The sequence below is a fragment of the Andrena cerasifolii genome, chromosome 4, assembly GCF_050908995.1.
Source record: "Andrena cerasifolii isolate SP2316 chromosome 4, iyAndCera1_principal, whole genome shotgun sequence".
NCBI classification, from domain to species: domain Eukaryota; kingdom Metazoa; phylum Arthropoda; class Insecta; order Hymenoptera; family Andrenidae; genus Andrena; species Andrena cerasifolii.
Window position 1 is genome coordinate 20,304,339 of NC_135121.1, and position 18,902 is coordinate 20,323,240.

Sequence of the window (18,902 nt, forward strand, 5' to 3'; positions counted from 1 at the left end):
GGCAACCAATCAGCGACGATACACGTTGTTCCAATCACTGCCTAGAGGATCACTAGGGATCAAGACACTATGACGCTCAAAAATGGTATTTCTTCAGAGCCCGTGCAAGCTATAAATTACAAGATAACATTGTTTACAGGGCCGGCGCGAGGATGGTTGGCGCCCTTATGCAAGAAAATTTTTGCACCTGTTTTCTATTTAATATGTTCTGCCTTTACGAGGTACAATAAAAAAAGAATTACATTTACATTTTTTAGCGCCCCCTTCGGCTGGCACCCTTATGCGGCGCATTACTTGCATAATGGGTTCCGCCGGCCCTGATTGTTTATTAGTACTTTGCGTGTAGTAGAACGAAGTACACATTGTTAATAAATGTTAATAAATCTAAACAGCAATCATATAAAATATTTTGAACATGTGATGTATAATTCTTATTCGTTAATAAATTAATAATACATTGGTATTTTGCGTTTGAAGTATAGTCTACATATCGAAACTCCACGTCAGATACTTGAAATCGTCCTCCATGCAAGGACAGCAAGGTTTCCGCTATTATACAGGTATATCAACGATTTTTCTTGATACGTAACTGCACAAGCATACGACTCCCCAACAACAACATGATAGGGCCCTCCGAACCTTTTATCCAAACCGTCTTTAATCGAACGAGCCGCATGCTCATAATTGTCGGAATATTTCTCCGTCGCAGTAACGCACATTTCCATTGCTTCCTGTCTCATTTCTTCTGGCATATCACTATGCTATAAAAGTATTAAATTTTTACAGCTAACGGTAATTTTCACCCCGATTACGCGGAATAGTTATCAATATTTTCAAGCTTAAATTCGTCTAGCCTTTAGCGAATACTCGCAAATTTTTACGACTCTAATTTACTTCTGACCAAACTTTACGAATTTATTCCACTTATACCTCGCATAATGGATATGTATGAAATACCAGAGCCTCTTCCGCTTTTTTCACATCGCCTCTTGACATATTTGATTAATAGTTCAATTTTTCAAATTTTACGTTCACATTGTTTTATTTCCGTTGATTGCATACGTCGCTGCATACGTGTGTTCACCAACATACCGAGAAGCGTACGTTGTTTAAAAGTTCATGTTCGCGATTCATTGCGAGACGTGAAACAGGAATCTGTAAACAATATAATTGCGTGTGTTATCGTACAAAATTGAAATATGCGGATTTAAAAAGATTGCTTCGCATAAACGGAGGGGGGTGGTTATTTGAAGCTAACCAATAGCGTGCACGTATTCGGGACAAAGAATCCAGTCAGTTCTTGAACTATCGAACAATTCTAACCAGTGAACGGCGGAAATCCCGAACGCCCGTACCTCTAATAAGGCCGGTATTCATAGTCGCTACTTATTCTTAAGCAAATGCTTAAGCATTTGGCATCCTTTACTAATCTAGTAGCTAGTAAAGGATGCCGCATTTGCTTAAGAATAATTAGCTACTGAGAATACCGTCCTAAAAGCGGTGGGGGAACTCACGCATGCGCACGATGAGCGCCGCGACGTCGAACCAATCAACGCCAAGATTGGAAACGAAGGGAAACGAAACGACGCCAGCGCCAAGCCAAACCAACTAGCTAAGTCAAGTGAGGCCGCGGCCAACCAGCGTCGACACCCGATTCCCCGACGACGCTGGTTGGCCGCGACCTCACTTGACTTGGTAGCTGGCTTGGCTTGGCGCTGGCGTCGTTTCGTTTCCCTTCGTTTCCAATCTTGGCGTTGATTGGTTCGACGTCGCGGCGCCCATCGCGGGCATGCGTGAGTTCCCCCACCGCTTTTAGAGGTACGAGCGTACGGGATTTCCGCCGTTCACTGATTCTAACTAGCTTCAGTAACCGCTTTATTTTTGGCGCGAAGTTGTTTTTTAGTTGTATTTAAAGAAAAACGAATATAAAGTGGCATTTATTGGAACCTATTATACACACGCATCGGAAAAAGGTATACAATATACTAATATCACGTGTTAACTACGGGAGGCTCGTTTATCTTCTAAAACATCAACACACAGGCTAACACGAGACGCGAAAATAAACGTACATTTGAAAGACTGAATGTTAATTTTATTTATCGCCGGTCGGATAACTTACTCCTAATGCAATTTGGCATTACTGTAAAATATATTACCGATTTCCAAACGAGATACTATATAACCTATGAATGTTGCTTGAGAGTTCCCACTGATCAAGGTCAAATTTATATACCTGGAAAAGCGGTATAAAATTATTTGAAATACGTTGTATTTAGTGTACAATGTGAATGCGATTATTAAATATTTCGGAAAGCAGATTGTTACATAGAGATGCTGTTAGATATTCATTGATGAATCTATCTGTAGAAGAGATAAAGTGTCTACCACCGTTACTGATCTGTTTATATAGGACTTCCCAATGTTACCGGTCGATCTGTCTTATTTATTTTATCTTTACAGTAAAATGGAAGATCCCGCTACAGCGCGTTTAAAGACTTTAGTAGTATGTAGCAACGATGCATTGGAATTTAAAATGGTCCGCAGCGTAGACGATTTAGAAAACGACGAAATCACATTCAGACCAGAATTGTCTCATCAAGTATTTGGAGACAGGTTTGTTATCGAGAGGCGCCTTATTGAAATCTATAATCCACTCACCATCGCTTCGTTCTTCTTTCTGATTATTCATTTCCTGTTTCAGTGAATCGATATTCGGTTACCGAGATCTCAGAGTGAAGCTATATTACTCTGCGGGATGTTTAGAAACATATCTGGGTATGACCTATTCAGAGAAAATAAATAAAACGATTTACGAAGGAGTTGAAGCGGACGAAGTGTTACCAAAAATTGCGGAGAAACTTCCGCCAGATGTTCACAATAATTTAGATGCTTTTATCAGGTCCCTTAAGAAAGACAGTACGTTCAGACCACACGGGGAATTGCTCCATTCATTTTCTATCAACGGTAACTCTTTCCTCTACGACTAGTATTTAAATGTGTACAAGCAATGTGTATTTCATAAACGTATATGTATGAATGGGTGATACAATCGATCGATAAATATTTACAAATTGTACAGACGAAGGTTGCCAAAGGAGATTTGAAGTTTATAAAGCAGATATGACTTACAAAGGGTTTAGGGAGTTTCAGCAGCGTCTTCAAACATTCGTCCTTTGGTACATAGATGCTGCTAATTTTGTAGACATAGATGATGATCGTTGGCATTATTTTAATATGTAAGCTCGACTACCACTTTCTAATTCTACTAATTATATGCACAGTATCCAACTATAACTCATTTAATCCTCAAATAGATTTGAGAGATATAACACAGCAGATGGTAATGTTCGTTACGCAGCCACTGGTTTCGCTACCGTGTACCAGTATTACGCCTACCCGCATCATACTAGACCTCGTATAGCTCAGGTTTTAATTCTACCACCATTCCAAAATATGGGACTCGGTGCGCACCTGCTGCATGCCATTTACTGCGAGTACATTGGAAGGAACCAAGTCAAAGACATAACAGGTAAATGAACACATATCGGCTGACGATTGCAACGATCACGTTTCCACGCTTCACCGACGTTTAACTTCCAAGAACGCTGAAAAGAAAGAGTGATGGCTGATCGATTGATTTGATTTCAGTAAATCTAGTTGATTTTGGTAAGGCATTGTCATCATTTTTGTAGTTGAGGACCCATCCGTAAGTTTCCAACGATTAAGAGATTATGTGGACGCAATGAACTGCAGCACATTACCCAGCTTTTCGCGGGAATGTCTACTCCAAGGTTTCAGGAAAGCAATGGCCGCCGAAGCGAAAGAAAAATTCAAGATCAACAAGGTATTCCCAGTGCTGTTAACTTCTCTGTCTATATTAGCGTTTCAATAACAGGAGACAATTTTTACTTTACAGAAACAAATCCGTAGAGTATATGAAATATTGAGATTACGCGCGACCGATGTAACTAACGAGCAGGAATATCGCGAATACAGGTTAAATGTGAAAAGAAGGCTGAATATTCCGTATAGACGTGAGCAGAATGATATAAAGAAATTGGAGTGCGCATTGAGAAATGTTGATAAACGAGCGAACATCACGTTACCCACGTCGGAGCAACGGATCCAAAGTCTTGAGAAAGAGTATAGAAGTTTAGAAGACGAGTATAAGAAAGTTATTAAACGTTTGGAAGATGCAGAAGAACTTTGAAACTTAATATTCTATCATTTTCCGTTTTTACAATACTGTTTACATATAAAGCAATTAATACTGTTTGAATGCGAAGCATCAGTCGAAACATCTTTCTATTGGCTCTGTAAAGTTTCCTCCTCTTGAAAAGTTACTTAAATAATTATACTTAACAGGATAGAACATCCATTCAAATTGTGTCTTTCGCGTGTACTAGAAGTGAAAAGCATTCTTCGTTTAAACGGTATAATTTTGTTGTATTTATTTTTTCTACAAAATTAAAAATATATGCATTTTACTACAGGCACGATGGAATTGATTAGTTCCCTTTTATCTGCTCCCAAATTTCCCAGATATCTTGTATAACATCATTTTAATGGTATACATTAATGAAACCAAAGTAATAATTCATATTACTTTGGCACAGTTTTAATATCTCGTATAATTCCTTCACTTTTCGAGATAAATATTTCCAAATAATTTAAGAATAGAAATATTAACACAATTTCACGCATAAATACGTTTGTTCCTAATATAATTGGAATTTCAACATTGTACACCATGCTAGATGGCGCTTGGCTAATTCGTTTCCATAAAATCACACAGTGGAGCACTATCCCAAACTCCTTATCGATAACGCGTATCCTGGAAAATTTGAAGATTTCAAATTTGAAGCTGGTTTTATATTAAATAATAGTCACTTTTTTGAAATGACTGAGCATCAGGTCAAGGTAAGGTCAATATTGAAACATAACATGAAAAACTATATTTTTCTCCCGTCGATTTTAGGAATGTGTTGTGCAAATAAACGACCTATTTTGAAATTGTTGAGCTCACGAAACTTTCACGTGACAGGATTCGATCGTACAGTAGCATGTACTAAAGTGGTATTTTTATGAACCTGTAATATAATTATTGAAATCGCCACACATGGAACAGGTGGCCGGTGACCCCCTTTTAAATTCGAACAACTGCACACGTGCAAATTGATTTTAATCATTGTTCATAGGTCGGAATAATTGGCGGTTCCGGCTTGGACGATCCCCAAAATCATATACTCACTACTGACTGCGTGACTAAACGGGAAGCGGCTAAAAATGATTTTGGATTACCTTCTGGCGATCTTCTGCATGGGAATATTAATGGTGTAAATGTGGTATTATTATCTAGGTAATGTTTTATCTTTGATAGCAATTATATTGGTGCAACCAATGTATTTAATGTGCTAAAAACAATATTGCTGCTACCAAGCTAGAACATATATATATATATATCAATATTAACATTGAGATCGCACTTTCAAAACTTGTTACTTTAAGGCAAATATAATTGCCAAAATTTGTTTTATTTTTAATAAGATTCACGCATTACGCGAAACATAAAGCACATTGGTAGCAAAGTATACAATTCTTTATCTTCTGCGAGTAGTCATCGCTTTATCATTGAAATTTAACCAAAACAATCTTATGCGATTACACGCAGACACGGACCGGGCCATACATTAAACCCCACTACTATCAATTATCGTGCGAACATTGAAGCTTTAAAACTAGCTGGATGTACTCATATACTTGCATCAAATGCATGCGGATCTCTACAAGAGTCAATTTCCAAGGGTCAATTAGTTATTCCGGATAGTTTTATAGACAAAACAATTCATAGAAATGTGACCTTTTATGATGGCACTTCAGCCAAATATTCTGGTAAATAACTTTGCTTGCGCGCTATACAAATTATGCAATTGTAAATGTTGTTACGTGAAATTGTAGGTGTACGCCACATTCCAATGGAACCAGCTTTCGATGTGAAAACATCAAAAATATTATACGAAGTCGGCAAAGAATTAAAGTATGATATAAAAAAGGGGGGAACAGTAGTAGCTATAGAAGGACCTCGTTTCTCTTCAAAAGCTGAAAGTAATATGATGCGTCTCTTGGGTGGAGACTTAATTAATATGACTATATGTCCAGAGGTATTTTATTTCTTTTCGGATCTCAGAATTGAAGCGCAAACTAGTAATTTTCGTCAACTTAAATAGGATGTACATAAATTCTTTAATTAGGTGTATCTAGCAAAAGAAGCAGGACTTCTGTATGCAGCTGTAGCAATGGCAACGGATTATGATTGTTGGAAAGACTCGGAGGACAAGGTTCATGCAGCTGACGTGGTAATAGTATTTAAAGAAAATGTTAGTAAAGTAATAAACATGCTTGCAAAAGCAGTCCAAGTTATTGGCGAAAAGAATTGGGATGAAGAAATTTGTGCTTTAAAGGTAACATTTACCTCTTATTTAAATAATACAAAAAAACAAAGCGGTAACTCTGTACCGTAAAAGTTAAACACCGATTCTTTTTCTCCTTTCAGGAATTGTGTGAAACTAGTAAAGTTTCATCTTAAATTTTACACGGGCTAAATTACCAAATTAATAATTTCATTCTGATACCAAGAAATCCAACTTACGCACTTCTTACTTAAAGGTTCGGGAGCATGTATTATGACTCTTAATAAATGTTACATAATGACACTTAGAGTTGGTATTTATTACCTAATATTATTTACCTATACAATTAATAAAAGCAAGTTGGTTCAATGATAATTTCTGTTTAATGTATCTACAAGCTGTAACAGTGTAGTTCTTTGACCACATATAAGAACTTATTTATTCATGGATTCTCGTACATTTATCATTTGGCTAGTATTGTCATTGCTATAACCGAAACATTAATTTCACAACTGGAACCTTTAGAATGGTAAAGTTCGGAATATAATATTGTAGTTGATTTCAAGGTATATAAAATAATACATTTTCGGGATTATCAGTATGATACATGTAACGCTTTTAACGCATATAATATCACCTCCATCACATAACGCATAGGAAAATCTATTTGCGTAGAAATTTTAATTAATGACGATAAACTTTGGTCTCCCATCAACAATTTATCGCCAGCAATAAGATAATTTACACTTTGAAATATAATTCTGTTTCGAAGCACCAACGGTAATTGATTATCAAAACGGAAATTATAAATTGAGAGAATTGTCTCTTTGAAGCTAAAAGATCTCGTGTAAATCAGGGATAATAATATTATCATACCGCTCTGTTTCTAAAACGTATGTACAGATTAAAACCGTGAATGTATTCAGACATACGCTTCAAATTATGCCCATCTATTAAAAGTATCACTTTGAGGAAAAAACAAAGATAAAATGATACTTAAAGTAATATTGCATAGTATACCTTCTATACACAAAGCATTTATAATACAACCTGTTCGATCGTTTCACAATTGCCGCAGTGATCTCTCACTATTAACATTTCATATTTGTGCTGCCTTTAAATCGATACCTAATACTTTGTATTACAATCAAGTTTAATGTCAGCAAGGTATCCCACTTAACCCAGTCCACCTAATTATCATCTCCAGTTCCGACGATGAGAATCCCATGCCTTTTTACATGAAAGCAGATATTTCTTTCTCCTTACGTTGTACCGACGCGTCGCAACTGTAGAAAATTAGGTGGCTTGGTTTAAACGAGGCGCCCTATATACTATTGAAACGTAATGTTAATAATACTTTAAAGTTTAACTAATATTTTGCAACCCTTTAATTTCTAATGAGTACCTCCGATTTGTATGCCCTTGTGTATAATATGTATAATTAAAATATTAATTTTGAACATTTCCTATGAAGTAGTTTCCTTATAGCACAGCGCCTCAATAATACTCGAGTTTACGAGACTGAACGAAGGCGGTAAGAGCATCATTTTGATCATTATTACACGATCCGTATATTTCTCGTAACAAGGCGCGCTTTCTCTTTCATGATAATATTCACAATGTTCTTAATTTTATAGATAATACATAAAATAATACAGTTATACATCGCGGAACTTCTATTCTGGCACGATAATCATTTCCTGCCTGGTTGTAACACCACGTAAAATAGGTTGTGCTATATTCGACTGTGAAAACTTCAATAAATCAGCGCATGTAGGCATTGTAAGGGATACATGGTTTCTAGAACTGCAACAATGAATTCTTTTAGTTTCTTCCGTTTCTTAAAAGTTGACACTTTGAAGCGGATGCAGTAGCTATATTATGGATTTAATTTGTACTAATGTCTGTCGATCAAACATAGCCAGTTTAAAAGAAAACAAAACGAAAAAAAAAGAGAGAAGAGGAAGTTTGCAATATGTATTGGAACATGTTTGCTGGAATTTATACAAATGGTTGCACAATGTATATTGAGCTAATATAGTTCATACATCTCTCCAGGCATTTCCATGTGCTACAAAAATATCATTTTTTGGATAAATATTTGGTCTACTCGTGAAAGTGAACTCGGGATAGTTATAGTTACAGTTACTTTGAAAATCAATAGTGTAAAGAATTTCTAAAAATCCAAAAGCATATTTCATTCGAACGAAATCTGCGCACCACGCGCGCGTTTAGTTAAGTACCTGGAGTTATAGAAGTATGTTACGTAAATGAACAAATATTTAAAATATAGAGGCAGAATGGGTGCATCTTCCGTTATTAAACCTTGTTGTCGACCATATCAACGTTGATCTTATAATACACATAAGGGAAATAGTCATTTTGGCCAAAACTTAATCCTGGTATATCCACGCTCTGTTTAAACAAATCGATACAAAATAGATTATTAGGTGTTCCTGGTTTTATTACTTGTAACGGTGAAAATAATATACCGCAACTTACATCTTGATTTCCTTGTGCACCGCCGGAGGCTGTTGCTGAGGAATCGAGATGAGCATAATGCTGATTGAGGAGATCACGTAATCGCCTCGCGCACTTTTTATGTGGATGCAATAGAATGGCTTGGAAATTTACAGGTAAACCATACCTGTTAAGTTATCGATCGAATTAATACACATTTAGATGTATCGTAGCATCGGATATTAAAAGTTATTACCTTAGGACAGATTCCACAAATACACGCAAAGCTTTAACATGAATCCATGCACAGAAACACTCACTGAAATTGACCTTTAGCCAACGCACAAGAGATGCGAATTGTTTCTTTTTGTCGGTGACTAACTTTGTAATCTCATTCTTTCCTGCAATACATCTTAGTTAATCTCACGATTATACAAGGGTAATATATAATTTTACCACAATAAGCAATAAAAGATGTATACATCAGTCCCTCTATTATTTATAAAAGCAAGATTACTTCCGTTAAGAATACAGGTCGGAATTTACGTTACAATAGCGGTTACCTGCTGCTAATTCCTCCTCGTTATACGTAAAGTCACGAACAATGAACTTCTTCTCACGAGCGTGTAGCTTGAATTCTTCGATAACCTTTTTGAACAAGGTAACATTAAATAACCCATACTCAGAATCTTGAGTAATAAGTTGCGTACTACGTGGCACTATCATGGCTGTTAAATTCTCATATCCACTGTGCCATTCGTGGTAGTTTGCTCTAAAATGTTCGTATATGAATGTTCATTATTAAATGCTAAACAGAAACATTAGGAACAAGTTTTAGGGAAATTAAATAGGCATACCTTGGCACAATTACAAGTAACGTAGTTAGATACTCGCTATCCAAGATAAAGTGCTCCTTTTTCACTAAGTCTGCCAAGTTTCTTGTTAACAAGCTTCCTCTGTACAATAGCAATTATTTTAAATTACTATTTGAATAGATTTCAAAATACACGAACTCTTTCAGAACTAAAATTTGGTATTATCTGAACTCTCGGTATTTTAATTGTTATTAAGGAGAAAATTAAAATTTGCAGTACGCGATTAAGTACATGAAATAGGAAATAATTCCAAGATCCAGAAATATGAGACGTATTGGATAATTACAATTAGCAAAGGTATGAATACACAAAACGTTAAACGCTTACATCAATATTTCTGCATAAATTAGTAATGAACTTACGTTTGCTTCTTCTCAAGATTTTGTAAACTGCCTTTCAAATTGTTATACGTGGTGGACTTAGTTTTCAGGTCTGCGTCGATCTGACCCACTTGTTTACCAATAATGTCAGCGATATTTCTCAGAGATTGTTTAATAGGATATTTTGCCATATCCCATTGGAATCGTGTTATGTATGATGGTAGATCACCTAGTAAATTTGAAATGTTAGAGTAATCGTCGTGTGGAATTACAGGCTTCATTTTCTATACGATTATTCAAACAGAGCTCACAAAATTTCGTAAGTATGGAATCAATAAATAACATGCAATGTTTCAATCACATGTAATACTAAGTGCTTAAATGTGCTCACAAATGCAATATATTCAATATATCTTTAATGATTCGGAAAAATTTCGAAGCTGAAAATGACAAAGCTCTGTTGAATCATAGTATATTGTACAAACACACAAACAGATCGTATGTATTCACATACAATGTGTGCAGAAAATAGTAACCGTAGCTCATTAAGGTTTTCGATAGTATTTTCTATACACTTTATACATCTTCTTTAAAGCGTATCTTCTAGTTAAGATTGTTAAAGAAAGTTGTTAAAGTTAAAAAAAAGCTGATTTAAAAACAAAGACACTTCCTTCTATTTTACAGTAAATTCTATCAGGCTGTATTCACAATTTTGCATTCCCCAAAATATATGTGTGTGTACAATATATTTATGCATATGAATATGTGCCTAATTAAACTAATCTTAGCTGGATTAAAAATAAAATAATTCTCAGACTGACTCTGCGATAAGGAGAGTATTGACAACAATGAGATAACAGAGAAAGACTGTTTCTACTAAACTCATTTCTTGATTCTAGTACGCTCCTTACTTATTATTAGCACTACAAAAATAAGCGAGACATTAACAGAAATACAGCATGCAAAACATTAATGTATAGTATTAAGCACTTTTATATTATTGATGTGTTCTCTTTTTATTGTGAGAGTTGTTCCATTTAAATGGGGCGCTTTTTCCAATAAATAATATTTGTAAGCAGAGCTTGAATAAGCGAAGTATGCATTGGCTTGAATTAATTTATTTAAATATTCATATGGAAACGAATTACTCGTAAATCACCAATACCCAGCTTCTGAGCGGACGATATTTTATAAAATATTCATGCAAACAATATTTATGACAACTCTGTAACCAATATGAATTTTTAAACGCTATATCATATTTTTCATTCGTAAAGCTATCGGTTTATAACAATTTCGAATGAACAAGCACGCACGCACGCACGCATGCACGATATGCATGTACACTTGGTTCTTTACGGTATGAATGTAATGAAAGCTACAGAATATTGTGACCGCCGATACTGAATCGCACGGATACTTTGTGTATTTCGAATATTCTTCTTAAACATTAATGTCACCCTCATGTATAATTAGTGACCTAAATGATGTATTATACTATGAGCAATTGTAACATAGACACTGAATATGCAGCTAAGCCGAGGTACCTAAGCGTTTCATGCTAACTGTTTATGAGGTACTTCATTAAAGTTGATCAGTAGGATGTATTTTGTGAAATGAGTAACTTGTAGTGTTGAAGGGTATTTGAGCACCATACTGTCTTCAAAATCTATCTGAACATGCGAAACAGTATTTCATAAAGTCCATGTACCGATCGATAAGTGTTTTTTAAATTTTTGTTAATTGTGTCTCTTCTGTAATCTGTGCTAGCATCCGTAATACATATGTTGTACATGTATTACAGTTTGTGCAGTATTGTCCTTCTATGAAAATTATAGAAAGTAATGGTTAAAAAGCAATGTGAAAGCTAGGTAGAGGGAGATGCTAAAAAATATATTGAGAGAAACAAAAGTGTAAAAGGTTGTGTTGCTGTTCCCAAATGTAGCACATCTCAAACACTTGTTCTTAAACCATACTTTAGGTAACTATCTGTTGCGTGAACATTTTATATCCACAAACACGTCTGACCTTTAATTATACATTTCAATTTTAACGACATTCTATTTAAATCACTAATGTAACTTAAGGTAATAGGTCTGAAAAAACTATGCTTTAAAAACTTACGCTAACATACTTTAACTGTTCCTACGCCAGTGATCTCTCGTAAATTTATAATTCTTTTTTAGACTTGTACTTTTCGAAAATAATATACAAAATGAACTGTGTAAATAGGGAAACTAAAGCAAAGTATGGTATAAGATAATAGAAATTAAAAAAATCATTAGAAAGAAGCTATTAAAATGTATAATAGGGTTGACAATGATTAAGGTAGTACTCTATGTGTTCATTCATTCGTCCACATCACCTGGAACAATTGATTGAAGAATTTCCAAAAAATACTAATCAATTATGGGCCCCTCGATATTGTTAAGTGGATTTCTGAGAAAACTAATTGAAAAGTTTGAACAGTTATGTGATGTATATTGTAATTTGTAACAGAGCCAGTGAAATATTTGTTCGTAACTAGGACGCAGGAGTGAAAAAGAACTAGCTAAGAACTCAAAACATACTAGAGCATTTCCCGAAAAACAAACTTTCTGAATGTACGCACATTTGCTGCAATTAAAATGTGCTAGAAACAGGGGCAGCTGTCTTTGTTATCTTCCAATACTTTAATTCCTGCGTGCACAAGAAATTAAATATCTGTTGTAACATCACCAAGGAAATTGTTGCGATACAACGTAAAACATTTGATATACTAGGTTCCTCTCTCTCTCTCTCTTTTTTTTTTGTATCACGAATCACAAGCGAAGTAAACTAAGCCGAGTATCTTTCCTTTTGGTACCGTCTCGCTTCGTGTATGCTGTAAACACTGGAGAGAGATTGTCATGACGTTTGCGAAGTGTCCTTTCCTCCTTTCATACCCAACTGAGAGATATATATATATACAAATGTACGATATATACTTTGATCATCGACACGAGAAATGTTGTCTCTCGAACAATACGAATTCCATTACATCAAAGTGTAGAGAATTTAATTACAGTGACAAAAACGAAAAATAATATGTAATAAGCAATGCTCTCTTATATGACACAGCACATTAACATTTAAAGAAGACTTTAAATAATCTATTACATTGGAGGCAAGATCTGGCAGAAAGTATCTTAGCATTCAAACATTGCGTATGTAGTGCAGCTGTGCGAAACTTACATTGAAGGAAATGCGCACTAGGATCATAAAGACGTTCTTATTATATTAGTGACCGGGAGGAATCAAATCGATAGCGATGTGAGTCTTACAGTTACATTATCTGTTCCTTCTATCTTTCCTCCGAAAGCAAAGAAGCTGCATGCGAATTGTTACTCTTCGACAACTCGAACACCATGAAATGACAACCTCTCTCACGTTCTTTCTCTCTCTCTCTCTTTCTCTCTCTCTTTCTCTCTTATATCTACCTCCAAAGGAGATAAGACAAGAATCGGTCGCTAAACGGGCGAATCACGAGGTGCACAGGAAAATAGGTTTGAACAAGTCTCGCAGCTATGTTGGGGGGAAAAAAGGTTCGACGGGGTTGACCTGGCGGTGGTAGGACGGGTACCTGGATTGGGCAAATTGCCGCTATGGTCTTGGTCTTGGTCTTGGTCGCTGTTTTGATCCGCATCGTCTTCGTCGTCGTCGTCATTGCCGAAAGATTTGCGATTGGAGGTAGATCGACCTGGTTTCTCGGTAATCCGATGACGTGTAGCCGACTGCCATCTGGTCTCTCCTTCGCTGCTACAGTTTGATGAGAGGGAGAGGCTCGGACTAGTGGGGGTAGGACTAGGAATAGGTGTGGAAGAGGTAGAAGCGGCGCACCAATGCGCATGGTAGCATGAATATACTGATAAAGGATCATTCGATGATCGGACATCACAGATGCCTTGAGGACTATGTGACGATTTCTTCTCGAAATCAGAGGGATGATTATGATGTTTATGACTATGATGATGCTCATGATGGTGATGGTGACGCTGGTGATGATGCTGACCTAAACAGGTGGCCGTGTCTGGTTCGCATTTCTCCGATTCCTTCCACTGCTTGTAGTGCTCCTTCGAAGTCTTGTGTGATGGGGTGACGGGGGTGTTTGGCGGGGTGTCCGGACCCCCTTCGGGGCTCGAGCTCTCCCCATCCATTGACGTTTGACCTATCCATTACAGCCCAGTCCCAATCTCCGCGCGATTTTTCTTACGCCTCGTTCAACTATTATTGCGTCCTACGCAAATGCCTAACGACAATGCTGTCGAAACTCAATCAAAATAACTCAAAGGAAGAAAAAAAAAATATATCACGGAGTATTTAGCGCAGAAGAACCTCGACATCCTAATAGAGATTTAATTACAGAAACACGATAAACTATTTTCAGTGATTCCAAATTTTCGATACTTCTTACCAGATGATTTTTATAGTCCAATTACAATAAGCATTACAGTGGTGCTTATTGTAAGTTAAGAATGCATTAAACTCAGATTTATGCTCGATCAGCTATATTTATAAAAATTATGCACCTCGTGATCACATTATTGAATCGTCAATAAAGATGCGCCGCTAGTATCTTTTCACCTCTGCTTGTTAGAAAAATTTCAAATGATTACCTACACCGCGAAGCAGACTTTCCGTTAAATACTCCGACATGATGAAAACAATAGGAAATTAAAGGAAGAGAGAATAACGGAAAGAAGAATAAACGAAATAATATGTAATCGAAATGAAGAAATGATATGCAATGATTTAAATTTAAATTGCAAATGATCAATAATGCCAAAGGGGGGGAATAATCAATAAAACAACTAAATAAAAGAGAAAAGAAGGACTCCTTGTAATGACTAATTGGAGCTCGGTGACCACAGTAACCCAAGCAACTCCTTGCGTCCTTCGCAAATTTGTAATAACGAGCGTGGTCCATATGTCCAGATTTCTATATATAGTCTAATGAAATTTTTCATCCATCTCAGTACTTGATACCGCATGTTTGTGTCTTGAAATTTTTTTGTAGCTTTATACATCTTTGATGGTGCACATGTATGAGCATTTGTTAATAAAATAATAAGTAAGGTAGGGAAACAGGGTTAATGTGGTCCAAATTAAACAAAGCAAGCCAAGCAACACCACAAATATGAAAAAATTATTCGTAGAAAGTAATAAATGATATGACTTCTAACCCAATTATAATAATAAGCATTCTACAGATATATAAAGTATATGCCAGAATATGATGTGTACCATCGTTATCTCACATCTTAATTAAAATTACCAATGTTAAAGCATTAAAAAAAAAACGCAAAACATTGATTCCTTTAATTATATAAAGCTGTACAATACTAATTTCAAAAGGCTCTTACAGATAATTCTTTGTTCCAAGAATAGCTATGTACTTTACTTTAATCCGATATATCGAGAAATTTATATTCATCAACTTTCATGTTTATAGTATTCAGAATAATCGACGATCTTAAGCAAACTGGGTAACTCTGGCAATTCGAGATATACTACAGTACAACCGAACACATTTAATAAAAGGGGATATAAAATATTAATTTTTACATTATGTTTTAACTGCATAAATTATATCGGAATTCTAGATTCGTGGTACGCATCATACTTGTGAATGTTAGTTACTATGTGCTATAGCGACAAGTATTTTGCCTGTATATTATCCTCAACAAAGGAGAAAAGAAAGGAACAAAACCTATGTCCATTCAGACATATTCATCAAAAATAATACTGTTGTCATATCATGATTAGCGTACACAGACAAAATTTTGTTCTCATCTACCAATCTATTAATGTAGGATACTCAGGAGAATAAGGATCAAAAGACTCTAAAAGTCGTGCTATCGTTATTTTCAATGAATAAATTAAAAATCTTAATAAACCAACCGATACATGTTTACGGTCATTATTAAGGAGTCATTCTGGTAATCACGCCACAAAATTCGGCAACATTCAGGCTTTTTTTTCTCAGTGAATACATTGAATAACAATGTCAAACTTTTTTTTGATTCATTAAGCTACATGTAATGTATATGGAAGAATTTTTTAAATACACTTTTAATTGTGTTTCTTCAATGTTATCTGGAGTTCAAAATCGCGCCTTTGAAAAGACGGCGGGAGTGATTTCCGCTCACAGACTTATCTGAAACAAAAAAACGAAACTGATTCTTAATCATTATGAGTACCGCTATCGCAGGTGCCAGAATTAGCCACGTAAGTCTAAATTTAACAAAATTGCGCGCATTCAAACTTCAAGAATGGAAAATTTTGAAACTTGAAGTTTGAATGCGCGCAATATTGTTAAATTTTGACTTATGTGGCTAATTCTGGCACCTGCGATAGCGGTACTCATAATGATTAAGAATCAGTTTGGTTTTTTTGTTTCAGATAAGTCTGTGAGCGAAAATCACTCCCGCCGTCTTTTCAAAGGCGCGATTTTGAACTCCAGATAACATTGAAGAAACACAATTAAAAGTGTATTTAAAAAATTCTTCCATATACATTACATGTAGCTTAATGAATCAAAAAAAAGTTTGACATTGTTATTCAATGTATTCACTGAGAAAAAAAAGCCTGAATGTTGCCGAATTTTGCGGCGTGATTACCAGAATGACCCCTTAAAGAAACATTCTAAGTAGTGTGCATGTTTTGTGTTGTGTACAGTATATTCATTGATGTTTTTGCCAACTGATATTATTTTATGTTAGAACATCATACACAAAAAATCGATCGATACCTGTCTGCAAGGGTCCAAAAAAAAAACTACATTTGCAATTGATATTCCATTCTCCTAGACATTACAGTAATATCATTGTAAGAAGTTTAATATGCATAAAAAAATTGTCGAATAATTTTGGACCCCTGAATATTCGACAATCCGTCCTCTCTCGTCAGAGGGCAGACGTAAATATAAATTAAAGAGCAAATTCTAAAAATACAAGCATAGTAATGTACTCACTATTGTTGGCTAGAAGATTTTCATGCAGCTTGTCCCTTTGATCTTCCAAGACATCTCCTAGGTACGTCGCAACCTTGCGTGTTACTTGCTCCACATAGGCGTCGAGCTTTCCGAGATCATCAGACAGACCAACCAACTGGTCCAATGTTCCGACCTTCAGATCAGGGATGTGGAACTTATAGTTGACGGACAAAGTGTGCTGCTTTGACGTCAAATTGTTCACGGTCTCCCATGTCTGCAGGCAGGTTTTATCCCCCGGCGCAGATATCAACCAATACTCCGTCATTTTGGATAGTATTCCGAACCGAATATCCTACTGTATCTGAAACATTATATTTTGTCACATAAATTGTATAGGATCCCCTACAAGTAGGGAATTCAATCCTGCGATCCCGGCTGATTTTTGGATTCTAAAACTCACGGGATTTGATATATCAAGTTATAACTTATCCCGAGAATTTTTAAAAACGTAAATTGCTTTATGAACAACTGAAAAATATAAAAATGGAATCCAAAAAACAGCCGGGATCCCGGGGATTGAATTCCCTACCTACGAATCTACCAATTCTTCATCACAATTTGAATTATTAAAAAAGTTCGAATAAATAAACGATTATAGTATCTGAGGTAAAAATTTCTCTTAAAAAAAAGAGAGGAGATTCGTCAACAACCACCTGCTTCACCTTTCAGTGACGTTGGTCTATCGATCTGACATATAATTCCGCGATCCTAGGGGCATTGTTGATTTATTTGTTGGTCAGCTGTATAGAAAAGTAATTCATAGCGACAAGGCTTAAAGGAAATATTCATTGATTCAGGCACGCGTGAAATGTTAAATAAAAGAAGGGGGTGTGGCACGGCATATTTCCTCGGCGACGGTATTATGTAATTAGGCGCGCTTTCCACGTGACATATACTAAGTGCACGAATGGCGCGCTGAACTTGCACAGTGATCAATATAGGGAAGTGACAACTGTGCACGAAATTGCTCGCGAAAAAAGTATGTCCTTGAATTGACGTCGGACGTGCGGAGACATTGCACACGAAGTCGCGGCTTATTCTTATTGTCGGAAACGGCTTAATGGCGTCCGCTAATAAACCGCTGGGCAAAATCGATAACACGATGAATTGCAACGTCCCTTTGAAAGTGCGTTGCAGATCAAGCCCTATATTACACGCGAGCCTAAATCTATAACGGGCTGTCGCGTACGTCGTTACGAGAACACGCGTCAAAGTAGCTTGACAGGAACTGTTCGATCCAGTTTTAATCGTGACACGGGGTAACGATATTTTTTTAGGTTTCCGTTTGACAAAAAGGTTTCCGTTCCTCTATCGATTAAATCTCAGATACAAGACGAATGGCTCTCGCTTACCAGATATTTCGTATTAACCGTTCGGTTGTGGGATATGGCAGATGCTTGAATTTCCCGTGAAATTCAAAACATTCGCTCCTCTAATCACTCGCTGCCGAAACCATTAGAAACCATCGTGACCTCACGTGATGGCAATTGCGTGCTGCTGCCTTACGACCCGCCCGGCAACTAAAACACAAACTGAAACGGAGCATCATCAGCTGACTCGGGATCCCGTCTGCAACGATCGCTACTGTTGCCAATCTATCGGAAATTTTCATTATCAATTTTCTATCAATATGTTCGAGTAGCTCTAAATTCGTCTCCCTTTGTTAACAATTCATTCGCTGTGTATTACAAAAACTCATTGTAAAGAGAGCGTAGAATTTTCTACGATATTTCATGCGATATTAACTTTGTCGTGGAAACGTTTCTGTCGTAAGTAAAAGTTGGTGCCACTGATAGAGACACTACATTTAACGCGATTTAAC

General features: G+C 36.2%; 4 protein-coding genes across 8 annotated transcripts; 2 read left to right on the forward strand and 2 right to left on the reverse strand.

The window, feature by feature from the left end:
- Positions 1-352: 352 nt before the first annotated feature.
- Positions 353-1,315, reverse strand: LOC143368214 (dynein axonemal light chain 4-like). The gene is made up of 2 exons (XM_076810706.1): positions 931-1,315; positions 353-761 (listed from the first exon to the last, which is right to left on the reverse strand). Exons 1-2 carry the CDS (start codon positions 994-996, stop codon positions 504-506), a joined length of 324 nt encoding a protein of 107 aa, XP_076666821.1. The 5' UTR covers positions 997-1,315; the 3' UTR covers positions 353-503.
- A 535-nt stretch (positions 1,316-1,850) lies between these two features.
- On the forward strand, positions 1,851-4,493 carry Hat1 (histone acetyltransferase 1). Of its 2 annotated transcripts, none has more exons than XM_076810696.1 (7): positions 1,851-1,973; positions 2,464-2,616; positions 2,705-2,967; positions 3,083-3,239; positions 3,318-3,532; positions 3,696-3,847; positions 3,920-4,493. In XM_076810696.1, the coding sequence occupies exons 2-7, from the start codon at positions 2,468-2,470 to the stop codon at positions 4,211-4,213; spliced, it is 1,230 nt and encodes a 409-aa protein (XP_076666811.1). In that variant the 5' UTR covers positions 1,851-1,973; positions 2,464-2,467; the 3' UTR covers positions 4,214-4,493. The 2 variants fall into 2 exon arrangements, with proteins under 2 accessions (XP_076666811.1, XP_076666812.1); XM_076810697.1 differs by lacking the exon at positions 1,851-1,973 and adding an exon at positions 2,110-2,247.
- A 285-nt stretch (positions 4,494-4,778) lies between these two features.
- On the forward strand, positions 4,779-7,392 carry LOC143368210 (S-methyl-5'-thioadenosine phosphorylase). Of its 2 annotated transcripts, none has more exons than XM_076810702.1 (6): positions 4,779-4,923; positions 5,202-5,362; positions 5,675-5,895; positions 5,962-6,164; positions 6,255-6,464; positions 6,557-7,392. In XM_076810702.1, the coding sequence occupies exons 1-6, from the start codon at positions 4,903-4,905 to the stop codon at positions 6,587-6,589; spliced, it is 849 nt and encodes a 282-aa protein (XP_076666817.1). In that variant the 5' UTR covers positions 4,779-4,902; the 3' UTR covers positions 6,590-7,392. The 2 variants fall into 2 exon arrangements, with proteins under 2 accessions (XP_076666817.1, XP_076666818.1); XM_076810703.1 differs by lacking the exon at positions 4,779-4,923 and adding an exon at positions 5,108-5,131.
- Vha44 (V-type proton ATPase subunit Vha44) lies at positions 6,712-18,579 on the reverse strand. Of its 3 annotated transcripts, XM_076810700.1 has the most exons (9): positions 18,433-18,579; positions 17,060-17,381; positions 13,670-14,254; positions 10,111-10,297; positions 9,731-9,829; positions 9,437-9,645; positions 9,130-9,274; positions 8,916-9,060; positions 6,712-8,828 (listed from the first exon to the last, which is right to left on the reverse strand). In XM_076810700.1, exons 2-9 carry the CDS (start codon positions 17,343-17,345, stop codon positions 8,733-8,735), a joined length of 1,752 nt encoding a protein of 583 aa, XP_076666815.1. In that variant the 5' UTR covers positions 17,346-17,381; positions 18,433-18,579; the 3' UTR covers positions 6,712-8,732. The 3 variants fall into 3 exon arrangements, with proteins under 3 accessions (XP_076666815.1, XP_076666813.1, XP_076666814.1); XM_076810698.1 differs by lacking the exon at positions 13,670-14,254; XM_076810699.1 differs by lacking the exons at positions 13,670-14,254; positions 18,433-18,579 and adding an exon at positions 17,743-17,922.
- Positions 18,580-18,902: the final 323 nt, after the last annotated feature.

Coding starts and splice junctions, on each gene's coding strand:
- LOC143368214 (XM_076810706.1), bottom strand. CDS start 996: ATGTCAAGAGGCGATGTGAAAAAAGCGGAAGAGGCTCTGGTATTTCAT. Junction 762..930: donor ATACATATCCATTATGCGAG/GTATAAGTGGAA, acceptor ATACTTTTATAG/CATAGTGATATGCCAGAAGA.
- Hat1 (XM_076810696.1), top strand. CDS start 2,468: ATGGAAGATCCCGCTACAGCGCGTTTAAAGACTTTAGTAGTATGTAGC. Junction 2,968..3,082: donor CCATTCATTTTCTATCAACG/GTAACTCTTTCC, acceptor CAAATTGTACAG/ACGAAGGTTGCCAAAGGAGA. Junction 3,848..3,919: donor AAAAATTCAAGATCAACAAG/GTATTCCCAGTG, acceptor TTTACTTTACAG/AAACAAATCCGTAGAGTATA.
- LOC143368210 (XM_076810702.1), top strand. CDS start 4,903: ATGACTGAGCATCAGGTCAAG. Junction 6,165..6,254: donor ATATGACTATATGTCCAGAG/GTATTTTATTTC, acceptor TTCTTTAATTAG/GTGTATCTAGCAAAAGAAGC. Junction 6,465..6,556: donor AAGAAATTTGTGCTTTAAAG/GTAACATTTACC, acceptor TTCTCCTTTCAG/GAATTGTGTGAAACTAGTAA.
- Vha44 (XM_076810700.1), bottom strand. CDS start 17,345: ATGACGGAGTATTGGTTGATATCTGCGCCGGGGGATAAAACCTGCCTG. Junction 14,255..17,059: donor AAATCTTCTAGCCAACAATA/GTGAGTACATTA, acceptor TGTAATGGATAG/GTCAAACGTCAATGGATGGG. Junction 9,646..9,730: donor TTACTTGTAATTGTGCCAAG/GTATGCCTATTT, acceptor CGAACATTTTAG/AGCAAACTACCACGAATGGC.